We start from the raw sequence: 19,003 nt of genomic DNA, 5'->3' as shown, positions 1-19,003 counted from the left end.
ATTAGAAGAGCTGATAAATTCTCTTATGCTCTAGTAAGACCTGTGACAGCACAGTTATCTACTCCCTTCTGTCACTAAGCCCAGTAATTCAGAAGTTTGGTTTTACTTCGTTGTATTTTAGAAGTACCAGTGGGAAGGAAAAAAGAAAGGGGGAAAGAAAAGGAAAAGTGGCATGTAGGCAACCACCATCAAGACTGAAACTAACCATCAGTCATCCAGATATTTACAGGCATGCAAAACACCTGCTTGTACCATTCAGTCTTTAAAAGCTCTGAATTTTTAAAAGAAGCAGCTTGGATTTCCAAGATGCCTTAGCTAATGAAAGACTGTCACACAAACAAGCCAACACTTGACAATCAAAATTCAAATATGCCAAGGTGTTCTTTTTTTTTTCTCTTTATTTTTAAACATAAACAGGAACAGTGATCTTGCCTTGAAATATTCTGCCACTAGCTAAATAAAAAACATCTGCTTTGGGAGGAAATCAACATTTTGCAATTGAAATCGTGCTATTTATATTTACCTCTCAGCTGTGGAAATCAGACTGCTGAGCACAAAAGGCATACTGAATCATACTTAATATGCATAAAACCAGAAAGACATCGTGAAATGCAGTGTGAGTGGACATAATTCACTGTATTCTGATCTAACAGGTGCCAGTTTTGAAATCTGGAAATTTATTCCCAATTATCACTTCAAAACTATACTCTGCTATATTTAGGTCTTTGGGGGTACTCAGAACAACTTCTTCGGGGTACTCAGAACAACTAAGTTAAATTCTGAAAAGCATACGAAACTGCCACAAAAATACCACTCTGCAAATGTAGGAAGTTTTATTCTGCAGATCGAACAGTTGGCAGTATATTTCACATGCTGATTCAACGCATGTAATGTTTACGTACAACCAGTTTACATACTATAAGAAATAAAAACTGTCTTAACCATTTTCAAAATGCACATTGGCAAAAACGTCTGTTGCAATAAAGGAACACAGGTTTATGTAAGTAATAAATCACTATCATGTTCTTCTTTCATATTGTCATGTTGACTATTATTTTAAATCATATGCAAATAGATAATCCTATTGAGCTCAGATAGTTAATTCCAGGTTTTATTATGGAGGCAAAACTTAGCTGCCATGAGTATTTCTGAAAATAAAACTGTATACCGACAAACCCTCAAATATAATGAATGCCTCCAGTGAGTGATGGGTATATCAGTAGAATTATATTTGTCCTGAAACATCCTACAAAGGAGAATTTCATGGGTAAGCAAAAAAAAAAAACTTGTTATTCGCATCTAAAGTTACAGTAGAAAACACAAGTAGTCAGTCAAAAATGAATTAACTGCCACAAATACTAGCCTCAAGGGAAAAGAAAAAGGAGGAAGCAAACATTACTAACTCTAGTGAATGGGCTTGATACCAAGTGTTCGCACTGATACTTGGATAAAGCAGTGCAAGCCAACCCCAGTGAAAGCCTCTCTTACTCTAACCCAACCATCTAAAGTCAGAAGTATATTTTGGTATTAGTTCCATCATCCTAAAATAACTTCTTGTTGTCATAGTTACTTTGTAATAATACTTAGATTTCAAAAGTTTTTCACTTTAACAGTACCAACTGCCTCTTTCCTCCACAACTACTTTGATATTTCAGTTGTTTTTAACAAGGGAGTTGTGAGCATTTTTAAAATCTTAAGTCCCTTTTCATTTTAATAAAATCTTCAACAGAAACCTGGGTTTCTCTGAAACTTGCAGTAAATAACTGAGTCTCAAAAAAAAGCAGACAGTTACTGGAATCAACCTTTGTCTCTCGAAAGACTGCAGTTTAATAGACAAACTTCTAAAAATAATATATACATACACACACACACATTTCTAAGGTGTAAGGAGAAATGTTTTTCACTGCAGCTTTTTCATTTGGCCTTTTTTTTTTTTTTTCCCCTCTTAGGAAGGCCTAATTGACTTAATTTACTAAATATGTAAAAGTGACAGAAAGACTGATACACTATGGTTTGGTTTATTTTTCATTAAGGAGAGCTGTAAGCATAAAATCATGTTGAACAGTACAAAAGAAATTGCTGGCAGTATTTGAAAACATGTACAATGCACATGGTCAGTGTCCATGATAACAGCCCCTCATCTTCTAGGGAATCACTTTTTCCCCCTCCTACACCAATATTCAAAATTGGAGAGTTCAAAAAAGGTTCAAGGTTCTCTCTCCATTCACACACACTAGCAAAAACCAATTCTCAACTGCTACCTCAGGCGTGGTAAATGGTTGGAAATATCAATGAACCACTGTCACTCTAAAATATAAAGCACCATCGCAGCTAACCACCATAATTCTGTAACAAAAGCAGAATGAAGCTTTGATACATAAATTATATCTGCAGGATATTTCTAATACAGACATCAGAGGCTTTTAATTCACAAAGCTGACTGAATTCTATATGCTGATGCATTTCATGTTCAAATTAGTATTGATGAAATCATCCCACGGTTACTCGTGATTCTACGTTAATCTTCCTTTGAAAGTTCAATTCTTGATCAAAGATAAAGAATTTAATTAAGAATTTTATCTTCAGTGGTTGGGTTTATTTAATTTTTTCATTTTGCAATTCTAGAATAAACTTTTTAAGTTACCATTATAATCTTCATTTAAGTCCCCACAGAAGTTCACAAAGACAACTGAGGTATTTGATATAAATACAGCATGATACAAAACTTTGTTTTCCCAGGTTGACGATCGCACTATAATACTTCCTTTCTTTCACTTCCAGCGAGCTTTCACACATGCCCTTTCCTTGAATTAATTAACCACGCACCTACACTGAGAGCCAGGCAGGCCACACAAATATTTAAGCACCCCAATGGTATCCTTAAGAGCACTGAGCAGAAGTCCTACAGCATACACTACAGCTTTTGCATAGCAGTTGACTTTTTAGCAAAAACGAAGTAATCAAACCCCTGGTTGAACCATCAATCCACCTTCAATAAGGCAGAATTCAAGGACCTTGATTCTCTATGCAAGTCTATCAGAGTAAGTAATGTATTCCTCAGTTACCACACCTCAAAACAAGCGAGTGATACTAACCTGCCTTTCCAAACCACTACCACTGAAAGAAGCAAAAAATTCCAGGCTTTTTGGGTTACATACTACTCACAAATGGCAAAGGGAATGTTTGCCATCTAAGGGTTATTCATACATGTGGGACTTTCACCTGACACCCTGCAAAACATTGTAGGTAACTCTGACCTTGCATCAAAAACTCGGTCATCTTCCTATCTTCCCTCCTTCCTCACCACGCCTCACCAGCCCTACCTGCACGTCAGAGCTCTTACTTCCCTAGTTCTCACCAAGAAAGCACACACAATAATAAAACTGATACATTGCTAGGTAAGTTCTTACCCTGAAAAACTGAAGAGATTTACAGATCAAGAAAATGCAGTCCCTGAATGTAGTCTCTCACATCCAATTTCATTTTTTTGTGCCTGCGTCTCTTGGGTTCATTCCCAAATTTTTGTTGTACCACATGGAGCGAAGGAGGCCCATAGAGATGGCTCACATCCACACCATGCAAGTAACGTGAGACTCCATACAACAGCTCAACTTCAGATTGCTCTTTGGAGAGATTCAAGCATCCAGCCACACAGCTCCAGTCACCCTATTCAAGAGTAATGTAAGTGTGACCAAAAACTACCAACATTTTCCTCACTGAAGCCTGGCCTCTCCACAGGCTGCAGGGAAATACCTCCTCCACCCTGTGGTGCTGCCACTGGAGCAGGCTGGAACCGTCCCAGGGTAGGCCCAGCCACTCCTCACAGGGACCGCTTCTGCAGCCCCCCACTGCTGCCAGCACCTTGCCACATAAACCATCTTTAACAGGGCTTCCAAGGTCCAGAGGAAGAAAGGAACATATCATTGTAATAATTTAGAGAAATATTTCAGTGTTTGATGAGGCTATGATGCTTCTCTGTATTGTCAGGTGTGACCACTGCGGTTATTCAGGAGAACTGGAGCTGAGGAAGTTAACAATGCATTGCTCAAACCTTTCAGTGCACAGCAGCCGTTTGCAGGTTTAAGACCTTTTTGAATAAAATTGCTGAAATACTCTGCTTACCACACTTTTCTGGATTTCAGAACTGAATCACACTCATGTGAACCCTCGTGAGCTTTAAATCAGATCCGCCTCATGCTAGTCTGACCTGCTCCGTTAATAGCAGCTAGTCAATGTTATGAGGGCACATGAGAAACCAGCCAATACAGAAGGATGTTTCACCTAACAAATCTTTGTTTCCTTGAATGTTTCACTTAGAAATGTTTTGAGTTAGATAGCTTTGGGAGCATTATGCTTAAAGTGCTTCCACAGATCTATCCACTACAACTACCTGACCTCCTTTGCACTCTACTTACATTTCAGTGAACACAACACTGAGGCAATCAGCTTCACAACATAACTGAATATTGCATGAAAATTTCCTTCTATTTCCCTCTGTGTTTACGCTACTGTCATATATTACATTATCTTCTTAGCTATCTGATTCAGACTCCGTTTCTCACTGTCCAGTGAGGACTTAGCCCACTGCTCAGAGAAAGATGGAGATACTCAGCCAGAAGCTCATTCCTAAACCCCCCTCACAGCTTGAAGCCTGAACCTGAACCATCCACTGATTTTCTTTATCTTGCAATCTGTCCCTTCCTAGCTGCAAAATTTATGTTTAATGGATGAACTCAGCCTCCTTTATCTTGAGCTTTGGTTGTGTACTGCCATAGGTGCCCTTGGCCTGTTCCAACAGGAATTTGTCATAGTGAGCAATTAAATTCTCCTATCCTGTTTCTACCCAAAACATTTCAAGCCCCACATACACATTTTACAGCTTGTTTTATTTGGCTCCCAGTAATCAATTGATATCTCAATGATCAGGTAGTAACAAGGCAACTAGCTTTTCCATGACAAAAGCCCCCAGTGATGAAGACCTCTTCATTCTTGAGTATCTTTCCCTCCCCCCTTTTGTCTTCTGAATTGTGTTTTTATCCTACTGTACACAGAATATGATTTCACTTCCTTTAGTACTTTACTGTCACTCAGTACACAGTACACTATTTTCATTCCTCTTTGGTTTTGTTGGAATACCTCACATATCTCGCTTGCTTTCTCTTTTCCAATTCAAAGAATTATCTGCCAGCCTCTTGCCCTTGTTCTCCAACACATGAAACTGCCAAGTTTGAAATCTGTTGCTTCTCTACCTGTCTGTCTCTTCCTCTGTCTTTTGTTGTATTCCTTTAGTCACACTCCAGGTATTCATCATCATTTCACAGCTCTGCAAACCTTTAGTTTTCCGTGCTTTTTCCTCTTTTCTCCTTTAAAACTTCTTTTTAAACACTGGTTTGATATGCTACCCTTACTTCTAGTTACACTACTGACCTTCAAACTCTCACTGGAGACACAGACTTTCTAACAGAGACAATTTCTGTTCCTAACTATGGAAGTACATTTCTTTCTCCATACATATTCCCAGTCACATTTTCTCCACAGGCAGTCTCAAGTGCTTACTCAGTACAGAGTTGTCTGCTTCTCCTGTGTTTGGACTTAAAATCTGCCAGTCTCATTGCCATAGAAACCAGCCTGTTTTCAGGCTTCAAAGCCAATTAAAAGGATCTTGTCAGTAATTAAAACTGAGTTCTTGGTATAGCAGCATTATGTTAAAGCACTAAAAAAAAGCACCAAAAGGGAACCAGCATGACTGTATTCATACCCAAACTGTAACATCACCACCTCATAAAGTCAATGATCCCAATTAATGAATTAGAATCAATAAACGCAGAATTAGAAAAGCCTCGATTTGAGAGTCAGCAGTAATCATTCAGCTATTATGATTAGGCAAAGTAATGCTTCCAAATTCAGAAAGACATCAGATTTAATTCCATTAGTGAAGATGCGGAACTGGACCTATTTCTCAAAACACTATCCAGAAAAAGATGAAAGACAATGAGCACATTTCGTGTCACTGCCTTCTCAAACGTAACCAAGCACTAAGAACCACTTCAGTAAGTGACTGTTTAAACTGTGAGAAAACATATTCAGTGCAATTCAAAAAACAAAAACAACAAAAAAAACACCACTTGACATTTAGATTTGGGTAGGTAAAACTTGCTTGCTTTTGTAAACCTCTTAGATCAAAGCTAAGTGAAAACATCAAATTCATCTGAATAGTTATACTCTGCGGTAGTATTGGAAAGACTCCACTTCATGAAAAAAAAATAAACACAATGGTTATTTCAGTTGTTCTTGCAGAGAAAACTGTATGTCAGCATTTTCTCCAAATGAAAATCACACTAAAATTATAATTCTGATTTCTATGATTTTTTTTTGTTTCAATTCAGCGAATGAAAACTTGATAAGAGATTAGAAAAAGCAGGAAACCCTAAATTAATAGGGAGGTCAACAATAACAAATCATTTTGAATACAATGAATTAAGCGTGCATCAACATAAAATCCACGTTCTACATAATACCTAACAAACCGAAGCATCAAACTTCTTGTCAGAGGAAGACTATTAATTTCACTTTATTTTAGAAAAAGTAAAAATACAGCTTTTAGGATTTTCTCGTCAGGCATGAATTCAGAGACAAGCAATATTTAGATGTATACATCATTAACAGACAACAGGACAAATTTTAGCTAAGTTTATGACAACGTTTCAGTGTCTGGATGGTTGCTTTTTTGTTGGTTTTGTTGACTAAAATAAGAAATCCACAGTGAACATACTGAGCTGTGTCTTACTTACTGAGAATTATTGAAACATCTGTTTTACTTCTGAACTCCACAACCCAGCACCGCTCCAGGATTACCACTTCGGAGGCTTCCGAACTCTGTGAGACGTAAAGATGACAAAACATTAGGATTTGAAACCTGACAGGGAAGTCCTTCTGTTTGGCTGTTTGCCGCCAGCACAGCATGTCGATACAAAAACAACGAAGCAGAATAGTCACTAGGCAGATGGATACAGGCTTGCTTTAATTACCTATCTGTGCTACCCTACTTCAGTTCAATGAGCTTTAACAGGAATGAACTGTTGGAAAAGACCACAAAGTAAACTAAGAAAAAAAAAATAACTATTTTTTTCATTGCATAGGTTTAGGTGCCACCTCATTCCTAAGCAAATCAGTTAAGTCCATGTAATGCCAACTTCCATATTTACTACTAATGCTGAACGAAAAGTTGGCTTCTACAGTATTTTCAAGTAAAGAAAACATGCAATCTTCCAATAGGCATTTCTACTTAATTTTCATTTTAAAAGGATTTCTTTATCATAATTTGAAACTTTGAATGTTGTGTCTGGCTATGCAATTCAGATTGCATTAAGTGATATGGGCCTATTGCAGAGCGTAATACAAGTCACCAGTATCATTTCTGGGGAGTGCTCTATAGACAAGATGAAGCCTCTTCTTCTAGTTTAGTGAGTCTGACTCATTTTTCAAGAAGAGTGAAGCAATCAATCACTCCCTCAGAATTAATCTTTTTTTCCCTTAAAATTTTTATTATCCATTTTTTATCCCTAACATCTGGTAATAAATAACCATTAGAGCACGTGCCCATTCGCCTTCTCATTGCAGGATGCCAACAAGTCACAGAGCTCATCATCTATTTCAGTGAAATTCTTCAGGGACAAACGTAAATTTTTCCTTTAACATTCCTTCCTCGAGTGTTTCTTTACTCCAACTGTCCCTAACAATGGAAAATTTCTCATTCTCCACCAATTTCACCACAAGCCTGAACTTTAGTTCCATTCATTTGATGCCTAATGAATGACTTTGTTAAAAAAAAAAAAAAAAAAAAAAAAAAAAAAAAAAAAAAAAAAATTTCATTAGATTAACTTTAGCCTTAATAGATCATTTAGAGGAAAAAAAAAAAGAGGGAAAAGTAATGAAACAGGCAAGACGCACAAGTGCTGCATCGAAAACTTTTTTTTATTTATAGAATCCAACAAATTGAGCATATACGGCAACGCAGACATGATTTCCAAGTGCTGTCAAATGAGGTATTCTTCAAGTATCTTATCAGGGAAAGTAAAATACAAGATCAACATCTTAAAGCCCTTATCAGAAGCAGGTAAATCCATCCTGAGAAAAGAGGCAATAATACTTCTAAAACACAACAGCAAACTAACTAGGAAGAGCTCTCCACCACAAGAATGCTGATGACTATTGTAACTCTTCAGATTTTGAAGCAAGATATGAAGACCTATATAGTCTCCACTCTGATTGTCCCTAGGTAAGTGGATAACGCAGCCCAATTCCTTTAAGAGCTGGCAATCTTTTAGCAAAAAAAAAAAAAAAAAAAAAAAAAAAAAAAAAAAACAACCTAAAGAAAGGTTTTATTTCAGAAGCTAACAGAGGTCTAAGTCAATTTAACACTCAACTGTGAATATAGGAAAGACTTCTACCCAGTTTCTGTCCAAAAAAAAAATATTCAGATTAATTCCAACAGCTTTGCCCCATTACATACCTACAGAAAATGGTTCCTCTTCTAATATTCATGTCCCACTGCTCAAACATGCAAACGTGATAACTACCTAGATTTCACATTTCCTCCAAATCATAGATCTGCAGTAATGTGCAGTAAATTGAAGACTCACTATATAAAGAAAAGCAACTCCAAATTGCATGGCTCTCAGAGGAGTCAGGTATACAACAAGGCCAGGAATAAAGCAATCAAAGCTTTCCTGTAGTTGGCTCTAGTTGCCAAAACTTACAGAGCTGACGTTTAGATTTGTAAAGAAAAGTGTATGTAGAAAAAAAAATATCATCTGGCTAGCAAGAACTATCAAATAATTAACAAGAGTTTCAATCAGCAGTGTTTGTCTCACGCTGCAATGTGAGACGATGGTTCAGGTGACATACAACATGAACTACAAACACAAGAAAGGAAGGTGCAGAGTATTTCAAGCTTCCTGTGTTTTGAGATGGCAGATACTGTAGTACAAAGGCCTTTCCAGAGAAGAACTACTCCATGCCATACACCAATGCAAGCTGGAATGAAATAACACAGCAACTTCAAATGAATGTATATGCTCTTCCAAGATACACAATTGAGTACTGTGATCAGAGGATGTGCTGTTACTTTTTCTGTACATGTGAGGGAACAAGAAGGGAAACAATAAAAAAGATGAAAAGAGCATAAGACTGCCAGAAGAGAAAGCACACGCTGCTGCAAAACATCTCCCACATCTTGACACAAAGCTGAAGAAAAAGATCTTCAGCATTACTATTATTACAGACTTTTTTTTTTTTAATCATTTAGATGAGTTATACTCTATCTGGCACACAAAAGCCAATGGGAAATTTACCCATAAATGAAATGAAAAACTGCAATCAAGGGATCCATTATGCATATCTCACAGATCAGCTTTGTTTATCAGTATTTAAAGGGACACCAAATTTCTCTCTTGCTCTAAGTACATAATATGAGCTTATTTGGACTAACTGTTAATTCACTTTTCCTTTTTGGGGATACATACCAAATCCGCAGGCAGCAAAAACAAACAGTAAATTGTTTTAAACCAGTGATTTGGATAGGAAAATAAAAGATTCATAAATATAAGTAGAAATATCCAGATAAGTAGAAATATTTAAAATATCCAAGTAATGATGCTACAGTAGAACAGTACCCAAACCTTAGAATGAGCAGAAACTGTATCTTTCTATTTGCTTAGCCAAATGATGGGCCAAGCTTTGCTATCAGGATGATGTTGTAAATCCTAAATAATCCTCTGCTATCGGCTGTGTCTGCTGTGAGTTTTGAATCAGACCAGTCAAGACACCTGACCATTTCCACAGCTAGTACTAAAATAAAAGATACCTGTACTGGAACACATCAGCAGGTGTTTGCTAACTGCATATTCATCTCTAGAGCATTTTTGCAGTTAGAAAGCACAAAAATGGAATTACATTCTTAAAGTAGCAAGGATAACACACAGTAGTTGAAGCTAAAACAGTACGGCTTCCAATTGCTTCTAACTATGCACACTGAATTTGCAACGTACATTGTAACTTGCATTTGTAACTATGTCATTGCAGATTTCCATTTTTCTCTGAATTGGGGGTGAAAAAGCTTTCAAAAAATCAAAGTGCCAGGAGACTTAGAACTGTCAAACAGTGGCAAGTCTGAGCTATATCTGCGTTCCTGTACATTTGTCTCCATGCATCATGGAGGGGGAGTGGAAGTGTGTTAGCATGAAAGGATTCTACAATAGATTTGTTGCTGCAGGGAGAAAGAAAACCTGTTAGCTATATCGAGTAGAGAACTGAACTGATGGTTAAAATTAGAAGTGACATCCCAAGCATTTGCTCCATGTTAAACAGCAAGTAGAAAAGTAAAATGACAACACTGTGGGAGAGAAACAAACACTACAGAAAGTACAAACCCTTCTAATAATACGTTTTGAAAAGCCTCCATTATCAAGGGTGGAGAAGAGAAGGTTGTGTGATATGGAGGGAATGGGAAGAAATCATACAAAAATTCAAGAATCTCTACTTATAACTTCAGACTTTTGGTTTAAGCTAATTTTTGCCAACTTGAAATAATTGAAGACCTTGGACAGTTCAGTGCTACATACACCGATCTACTTACGCTTTTCAAAACAGTTATTTTCTACCCTCATTTATTAATGCTCCTGTGATGAAAACAAGTTTAGGTCTAAGTTTTATGGAAAAGTAACAAAATGAAAATGGATATAGTTGTTGTCGCTCAGAAGTAACACAATAGACAATATTAGGGACAAAAAAAAAAATAATTAAAAACATAAATGCTGATAATTGTAGGTTTCTAATCCTTGCTAGTTATTTAAGAAAGTATTTTCAAGACAGGAATCAGTAGCAGCAGCTGAAGTTTCTCAAATTCATTTTGAATCCTTACCGTGTCTTCCCCCAAGCTGCAGTCATCACTGTCCACCGGACACTGGCTGTCTGCAAAGCTCAGCGAAGCCTTAACTGCACAGGACTGACCTCCAGTACTCTACCACACCTAATGCTTTCACTAGAAGCCACAGAGGAGGAGCTGTTGTCTCAGTGGACCTGAAAGTCCAGGCATTCAGGCACCCACAAGGCTGCTTACAGTGATTTACAGGCTAAGAGATGAACTTGCAGCAGGAAGAGGGAAGCGAAGCACCCACTCCTCATTAGGGACTCTCCCCTAGTTCCATCGTGTACCTACACAGCTGCCTGTGCAAAACCAGCTCCAAAAATCTCAGTGTCCTCAGATGCCTACCGAAGGCTGGCTTTGCAGGAGGAGAGTTAGAAGACGGCTACCATGGATGATGAAACGGCCTCTATCTCTCGGGGCACCTGCAGCGCACCAAAGGCCCGACTGCAACCCAGTGGCAATCACGACCTAACGTTCAATGAACCAGCTCCGATACAACAGCAACAAATTTGTAACAGCATTAGGTGTACAACTTGCCTCTTATCCTCAGGTTTTGTAACTTCAGTGTTGGCAAATAAACTAGTCAGATTGATACTACCTCACTAACACGAATGCACTCAGGTCGGGCTTTTGACTAAGCACTGCCTCCTGCATTTGTTGTTTTCAGTGTCAACACAAATAAGGTTCATCATTCTGCAGTTAAAGCGTAGCTTATATACATGAACTAACAAAAACAAGCAACAGGCTTTACCAGGGTAATTTCATTCAGAAATAGAAAAGCTAATAGTCTTAAAAAAGACAGGTACAATTTAATTCTGCAGTGATATGCCCATTACCAAAAAGACTAAAATACAGTGTTCTAGCTTTGAGGTAGTAACAAATGACTGTACAACACAAGCAAGCATATAATTTGAAAAATTAGAAATCCCCCTTTATATGCTGGCAAACAGTATTCACTGCAACACTCCAACAATCTAAAACAATCTCCTTTTATGTTACATCTTCTTCTGCCACATTAACATTCCCAGCCCATTGCCAAGCCCGTGACCCAAGCTGTGAGATAAGGTAAGATGCAGCCACCTTTACAAACCATCAGCTCATTGAAAGATACTCAAATAATCATTTTCAAAAAATGCCCTAACCACTGTGATTAATCCATCATGTAATGCCACTAAATACCAACTTCATGCTGACAATAACAGCACTAATCTACATTCACTCCAGAAAATGCTGCTGACTTAGGTCACTGAACAAATCCTGCAGAACAAACAAGTACTTTTAATAATCTATTACCTGTAACAAACATGAATAGTTTACTCTTTTTTTTTTTTTTAGTTTTGAAATGCATTAACAATGTACAAATATGTTCTCTTCATTTATACCCCATATTTACTCTGTTTATTATGCATATGCTTAATTAAAAAAAAAAAAAAAAAGAACTCAAAGTTAAACATTTTCTACATTCTACACACAGCTTGAAAGAATCTCAAATTACCTTTCTTACAAAAAAGTTAATTATATACAACTCAGATAAGAATTAGTTATGTTTTCCAAGAAGTTCTATTTTGGCACAAGACTCCAGGGCCATATCACAACACACACCTCAGATAACACACTTAAAAAAAAAAAATTGTTTCCCCCTTTGTTTTACACTTCTTGGCTGTCTTTGAAAGAAAGAAAGAAAAAAAAAGTGTTATTAATCACTGGCTCAGTTCCCAATATAATATCTTTTACTTCAAAAATAGCCTAGAATAAGAACGTTAACTGTACTTTAAAATAAGGTATTGACAGCTTAATTACAGCTTTTACCAGTTTTAGCAGTACCAGAAGGGTAAGGAAGGCAGAACACCAAAATGTTATTGCTGCAAGTATTGTGCATTTGTAAAAGGCATTAACTCAACATATTTAAAGGTCAACAGTGAAGGATGTTTCTTTCCATATCTGCCAATTCTCACCATTTTATGTTAAGTTCACAGCATCTGGCATAACTTTCAGTAATTCCCAATTCCTAATTCCTGGAGGCACAATATCACAAGCTTTTATTATCAATCTCAGCCTTCCTGCAGGAGGAGAGCTTGAGGCAGAACCTAAGCATTCAAAGCCACAAAGTTCCTCAAGAAGATTTATCCTCTTGGTGGTGGTGTGGGTTTTTTTGTTTGTTTGTTTTTTAAAGATGTATGATTTTAACCCCAACTCCTATATTTTAAGGGTCAAAACTAGTTAAATCTTGAAGTGGTAAGACAGCATGCTTCAAAGAGATAAAACTGAAGTTTCCTTGCTGTGGTCCATTTGAGCCACGGGTCCACCTCTCCCATTAAAAAAAAAAAAAAAAAAAAAAAAAAAAAAAAGGCTCAGATGAAACAGATGAATCACACCCTTCCTTCAGGAAGCCCAAGGAGTGGGAAAGATTAAAGACCCCCAACCCCTTCACGAGGAGGAATTCTCTGACAAGATCCCTGTGCCTCATTGATGCAGGGAGGCATACGCATCTCCACAGGGTAGAATCTAGCTTGCAGAGAGATTTCAGAAGAATGTCATTTCATTTTCTGATAGAGGAAAAAAATTAACGCAGGTGTTCAAGAACTGATATGTTTTACTCATTTTGGTACAGCAGAATAACAGAGGATGACGTTGTCTTGATACTTAAGATGCATAAGTTTCCTAGCACTACATGTATTGACAGCCACCATATTATGATTACACCCTTAAATAACGATTTCCAGCTGTGAGTAAACTAAACAAAAACATTTTAAAAATAGCAATGGACACATTCATAGTATTCCCTAGATGAGAACAGATGTCCTACCTGAATGGTTAACAACCATTTAGTCATTTCTATTCAGTACCAAGTTCAGCCTAAACAATACTGTGCTGACAAGACCCAGTGAAAAGAAACATCATATTTAATGTTAGGACATTTCTGACTATTTGACTTGAGCATACAATAAGTGCAAAAATACAGATGTTTCAAGCATCAGCAGCCAAGCCTGAACTGATCCCAGCGGAAAGGGGACCACTACTACAGATCTGTTATTCCTTCCGCAAACCCTGGCAAGCAAGATTTTATGAGCATTGATAGATACATTGATTAAAAAAACAATTGGAATAGTTTTGTATCTTTACTATTGACAAAGAAGGGATCATCATCTTTCTATAATGACTCTCCCCACCCAAAAACCAAGTTCCAGTTACCCATTTAAAAGGTTTGGATGTAGTCTCTTTTCACACCAGGGATTTTTTACCCTCTCAGATGTATGCTCTACTCGCTAATTCTCAATGGCACACCTCTGTCTTCAAAGAGCCCCATATATTTTCAAATGCATGCCTACTTGTACTACCCACAGCATCTCGTGGTAAGCAACTCCAGTTCTTCCACTACCTGTTCCGTGAAACATCACTGTCTTTTGCTTAACATACTTCTTTTCTTAACATCCCAAGTTCTTGCACTAGAATAGCTGATAAACCATTAATGCTAATCTCCTTCAAGTTGTTAATGATTTTGGATATTGATATCACAGACCATCTTCCTTATCTCTTCTGGCTGAAGAATTACATCTTGATCGTTCCTTGTACTGATGGCGCTAATAGCCCTTCTCTGAAACTTCCCCAGCTACTTTATGTACTACGAGGGGGACTGAACTACTTGGTAGATCTTCATAGAGATTGAGCGATGTTATCTTCTCTCTTTTCCCAACTACTCATAACATTCGACTTAAGCAGGACTACAGCTGATCATCTAAGGCCATCTTTCCAATTTAAAGACAAGTATGTCATGGAAAACAGTGTCCAATGCTTTGCACAAGCCCAGTTAGATAATGTCAGTTGTTCTTCCCCTATCCACCAATGCTGTAACGCCACTGTAGAAGGCCACCAGATTTGTCTGGTGCGATCTGCCTTTATTGAAGCCATGTTGGCTGTTGCCAATCACCTTATTTTCCATGTACCTTAGCATAGTTTTCACAAGGATACACTATCAGCTTTTCTTTTTTGTGTTAGAAAAACTATTCTCGCTTCTATTTGGAAGCAAGCTATCATTTTTTCCCCCCAAGTCTTCTGAGCACAGTACTTTTGAAAGAAGCAAATGCTATTTTTCAAGGTGCTCATGACTCAGTGTGCTAAGAGACTAGTGCTGTGTGACTAGCTATAGTCTCTAAGAGGACCAAAAGAATTCCAAGGAGGCCTAAAAATTGTCACCAAGTAGTCCTTGCCCAACTGCAATGAATTCCAACTTGTACACAGACAAACAAGTAAAATAAACCCTTTCAATGCCTTTTATTTTAAAGCATCTGTTTTACTTCCTCCCTTCTCCTTGTTCTCTCAGGCTGAAAGGGCCATAAGCAGGAACGCTGAAACACAGCTCTGCCTTTAAGCTAACCCAGCACACCTCTGTTCTTTACAATAGCAACATTAAGCCCTTGGTATTTCAAATGCATATGTTCTGTATTTTATGTTTGAGGAAAAGTGAAACAACGCCACACAGAAGCCCAAACCTGTTAAGGACATTTGTTTTGAAACAAAACAAAACAAAACCGTATTATTATTTTCTCCCAGAGAAACTTTCCTTCCCATTTTCTCTTACAACCAATAAGTCACTGGACATAAAAAGCAAAGTGAGCAATTCATGTGCAGGCATCCAAAAGCAGCAAACCATCTAGGTTACAAGCGCTTAAAATTTGGAAATCTCTTGTATCATATACCATAAAATGAGAGCTTTCATAACCTTACTACTCCAAGTTGAAAAAAAGGAAGAGCCACCTGTCTTCTCTACTGATTAACAAGATCGTTTTATTTCCAACATGGTATTGACTTTCTGATCTTCAGGATTATGTCTTAGGAACTCTAACTAAAGAGGAACTACTGAAGTAATCATGTGACAAATTGTTTAAGTTAAATGCTTAGAAACTACAAAACAAACCTTGTAAGCATCAAGAAAATTATTTTTATTCAGTTAAGCATCAAATTAAAAGGTGGCATTTCACAAGTATAATATCCACCCCACTTTTAATGTACAATGAAATTGGCTTTAAAGTGTTTGAAAAAAAAAATAGTTTGAAGAAGTATCTAGATTTATTTGAACATCATGTATTTGTATTTTAGGTTATTTGAAAGAACAGTAACTAAGCACAGAGAAACAAAGGAAAAAGAAATAAATTCAATCAGACAATCGATTCAGGACAAAAATAGCCAAATATCAATGGAGAGACACTTCTCATAAAACAGTTGCTTCATCTCTAATCTCTCAGGCCATCCTCAAGGGAAACCAACAAACCACTTCCCAAATAGGAAGCTCTGGAAGAGAGGCTGCAGTTTTACAGGCAACTAAACTGACATCACAGCTAAAATTCATAACTCTGCTAGATACCAAATGTATCTAATGGGCCATAAAATAAAAATTACAGGCTCTGTATGATCTCTCCCTCCACAGCCAGCTCCTCACATTCCACCAGCTCTGAACAGCCTCTGTCTCTTTCTCTCTTACCCCTTCCCCTCCACCAAGAGCACCCCACCTATTCTCACCCCTCGCCTCCTGGGAGCTACTTTTTCTTTACAAGATGGTGAAATTAATCCATATTTAACTGAACTCTGTGCAACTGTCTTCACTTTTTATTTAGCTTGGAATACTGCTGGTTTGATTTCAGACCTTAACAAAGGCATTTGTGGATCAAGAGTTTGTCACTTCTCAGCTGCAGCAGTCAGTCTAATAGACTGCATAGCCTCTAACTACCCGTCTTCTCTTACTTATGCTGTCACATCGCCACAGATGCAGCAGCACTATTCTTGTTGAAAATAACACACACAGAAAAAAAAAGGAATGATGAGCCCGCAGACAGAATTTTTCAAAAAGGCGTTTTTAGCAGGTAGGAAAGAAAAATCAATAGGTAAGTATGTGAGAGCAAGAAGCATGCTGGCTTGTTGGAGCAGGTACACCATGGCACATTTCAGTGCTAACTAAGTTTAGTGACTTTATATACAGTGCAAATAATGTTTTCAAAGACACCCATCTAAGAAGTGTCATTTTTGCAGAGCGATCAGTCAATACATTAGAGCAAACTTTTATCTGTTTAAAGACCTAGCCACTCTCTCTCTGCAAATACAATCTTGTCTTTTTACACTTCACAAAAATCCAAGTATATTGAAAAAGCAGCACAAAATTTAACCCCAGCCCATAACTGCAAGATGCAGCTATGCACTCCTTATCTGAAGATAAGATCATGAAAACAGAAAGGATCCATCTACACAGGCTACTCTCAGCCTTCCAGAGTCCCAAATATTTACATGTAAGCGGCATGCTCTACATGTAAAGCAGATGCAAAAAGAAATTAAGGCATTTTAAGATTAATTTACAGAAATGCAGTTATCTAGAAACTACCTGTTGATTACATGATCAACAGGCACCGAATATTTATTTACAACTAAATGCTATTTCTGCACAATTTATGAGTCTCAATATAGTGACAAAATTGGTGTCTAGAGTACCATGCGCTGGCTATAAACAACAAGCATCAAATAGATCATTAAAATTAATCATGAGTAGCACGCTCTACCATGCCTTAAAACACCCTCCATGGACTCCTAACACAAATATTCAAAGGATTGTTTCAAAATGCAGGTAGTCTCACTCCTAACAAAAAGGAAATCATGGCACCTGTCTTGTTAAAGTGTTCAACTTTATACATGCAAACTTAAATTAGTAGATCACTTTGAATGAAGTAATTCAGGTTTTTATACTCAATATCAAGCTCCTATTGGACAACTGCCCACCGACCTGGTTATTTCACTTGAATCTCACAACCTCAAAGTCTGTCCTGCCCACAGGTAAAAACACTACCTGGTTTTTACCAGTCTGTTCAAAGGCCACTTACATTGAACAGTCTTATATAAACGTAGCTGATGAAGGCACTAAGTCTTGGCCACTAAAGGAAATAGAAGGAAATATATAGAAGGATATGGGAAGGAGTAATAGAGGTAGAGTCATAAAGGTAAAAGCCAAAATCAACTCAAAAAGCTCTAAGAAGTTTGGTCTTCAGAAGTGAATTTGGCCTTTTAGGAATTTGCTTTGAAAACATAACTTTTCTATAACTTCCATCATGTGGAATTGAGGAAAAAGTCAGGCTGTTTCACAAGGCTAACCATATTTGGTTACCATTTATGAAATGAATGTCAGAATTTTATCATCACTGAAGGGATAATTGGCTCAATTTGCTTCTAAATTTGTTCGAATTGTACACACATACTCCAAATATTCCCTAGTAAAGAAAGCAGGCAAGGACAAATATTTTGGAATCTTAGCAACCTTCCAGAGAAAAACATTTTTCATCGCTCCAATTATGTTAGCATCTTCAAAAAATTCAAATTATTGTTTTCCTAACTCGATTACTTAAACAGAAGAACAATATTTACATCAAGTTAGAACTCAGCTACCTAAATCAAAATTAAAAAAAAAAAAAAAAGCTTGAATAAAGCAATAAACTAGACAATCTGTACAAAAGCCCATCTCATACAGTATCTGTTTATGACAGCAAACAAAAGCACCTAACTGGGGAATTCTTCAAGAACATGGCAGCGATGCCACCATGCTACGCTACACCACCTCCAAGCTTCAAACAGTCTGGTTCAGGGACTTTTCGGAGCAAATGAGTCATTCTCTTTAATTAATGTGTAGATTTCTTCAGCATATTGCATTCACCAATATGTCTACTTCTACAATTTATTACAATTTTTAATTATTTTAAATAAACATCTGCAACAGCTCATCTTTAGATCTCATAGATTGCTCTATGGTTTTCTTTGGTAGTAGTTGTGGGCAAAGTGCAAGCTCCAGTAAAACCATTTGAAGACACCTGTAAATAATCAAAGTATACAACCCATCTATATTTAATGTGCAAAAAGGGCCCTATGAAACACTAAAAATTTCATGCACCAAACTATTCCTACATTTTTGTCTCTGAGAATGTGAGGTTGGATACAAACCATAAATCCAACTACGGCAATTACCCTCTCCTAATTTGTAGGGAATGTTTTTACCTAGCAAATGTGTCAGAAGTTTATGTTGCGCAACCATATTCAGAGATGCCA

The 19,003-nt window shown here is 37.2% G+C and overlaps 1 protein-coding gene across 5 annotated transcripts in view; it reads right to left on the bottom strand.

Annotated features, from left to right (window-relative positions):
• INPP4B (inositol polyphosphate-4-phosphatase type II B) overlaps positions 1 to 19,003 on the bottom strand; it is a 292,595-nt gene that overhangs the window by 184,243 nt on the left and 89,349 nt on the right. For 4 of the 5 annotated variants that reach the window (XM_032186552.1, XM_032186554.1, XM_032186553.1 and 1 more), the window contains exon 3: positions 6,792 to 6,876. In XM_032186552.1, the coding sequence (XP_032042443.1) occupies positions 6,792 to 6,876 (85 nt within the window). Of the gene's footprint in view, positions 1 to 6,791; positions 6,877 to 14,855; positions 14,862 to 19,003 lie in introns of those variants that run through there. The other variant, XM_032186555.1, reaches the window with a different exon arrangement.

This window comes from Aythya fuligula, chromosome 4 (assembly GCF_009819795.1).
Source record: "Aythya fuligula isolate bAytFul2 chromosome 4, bAytFul2.pri, whole genome shotgun sequence".
Lineage (NCBI taxonomy): Eukaryota > Metazoa > Chordata > Aves > Anseriformes > Anatidae > Aythya > Aythya fuligula.
Note: the sequence above shows the minus strand (reverse complement) of the source record. Positions and strands in the feature narration are given on the sequence as shown.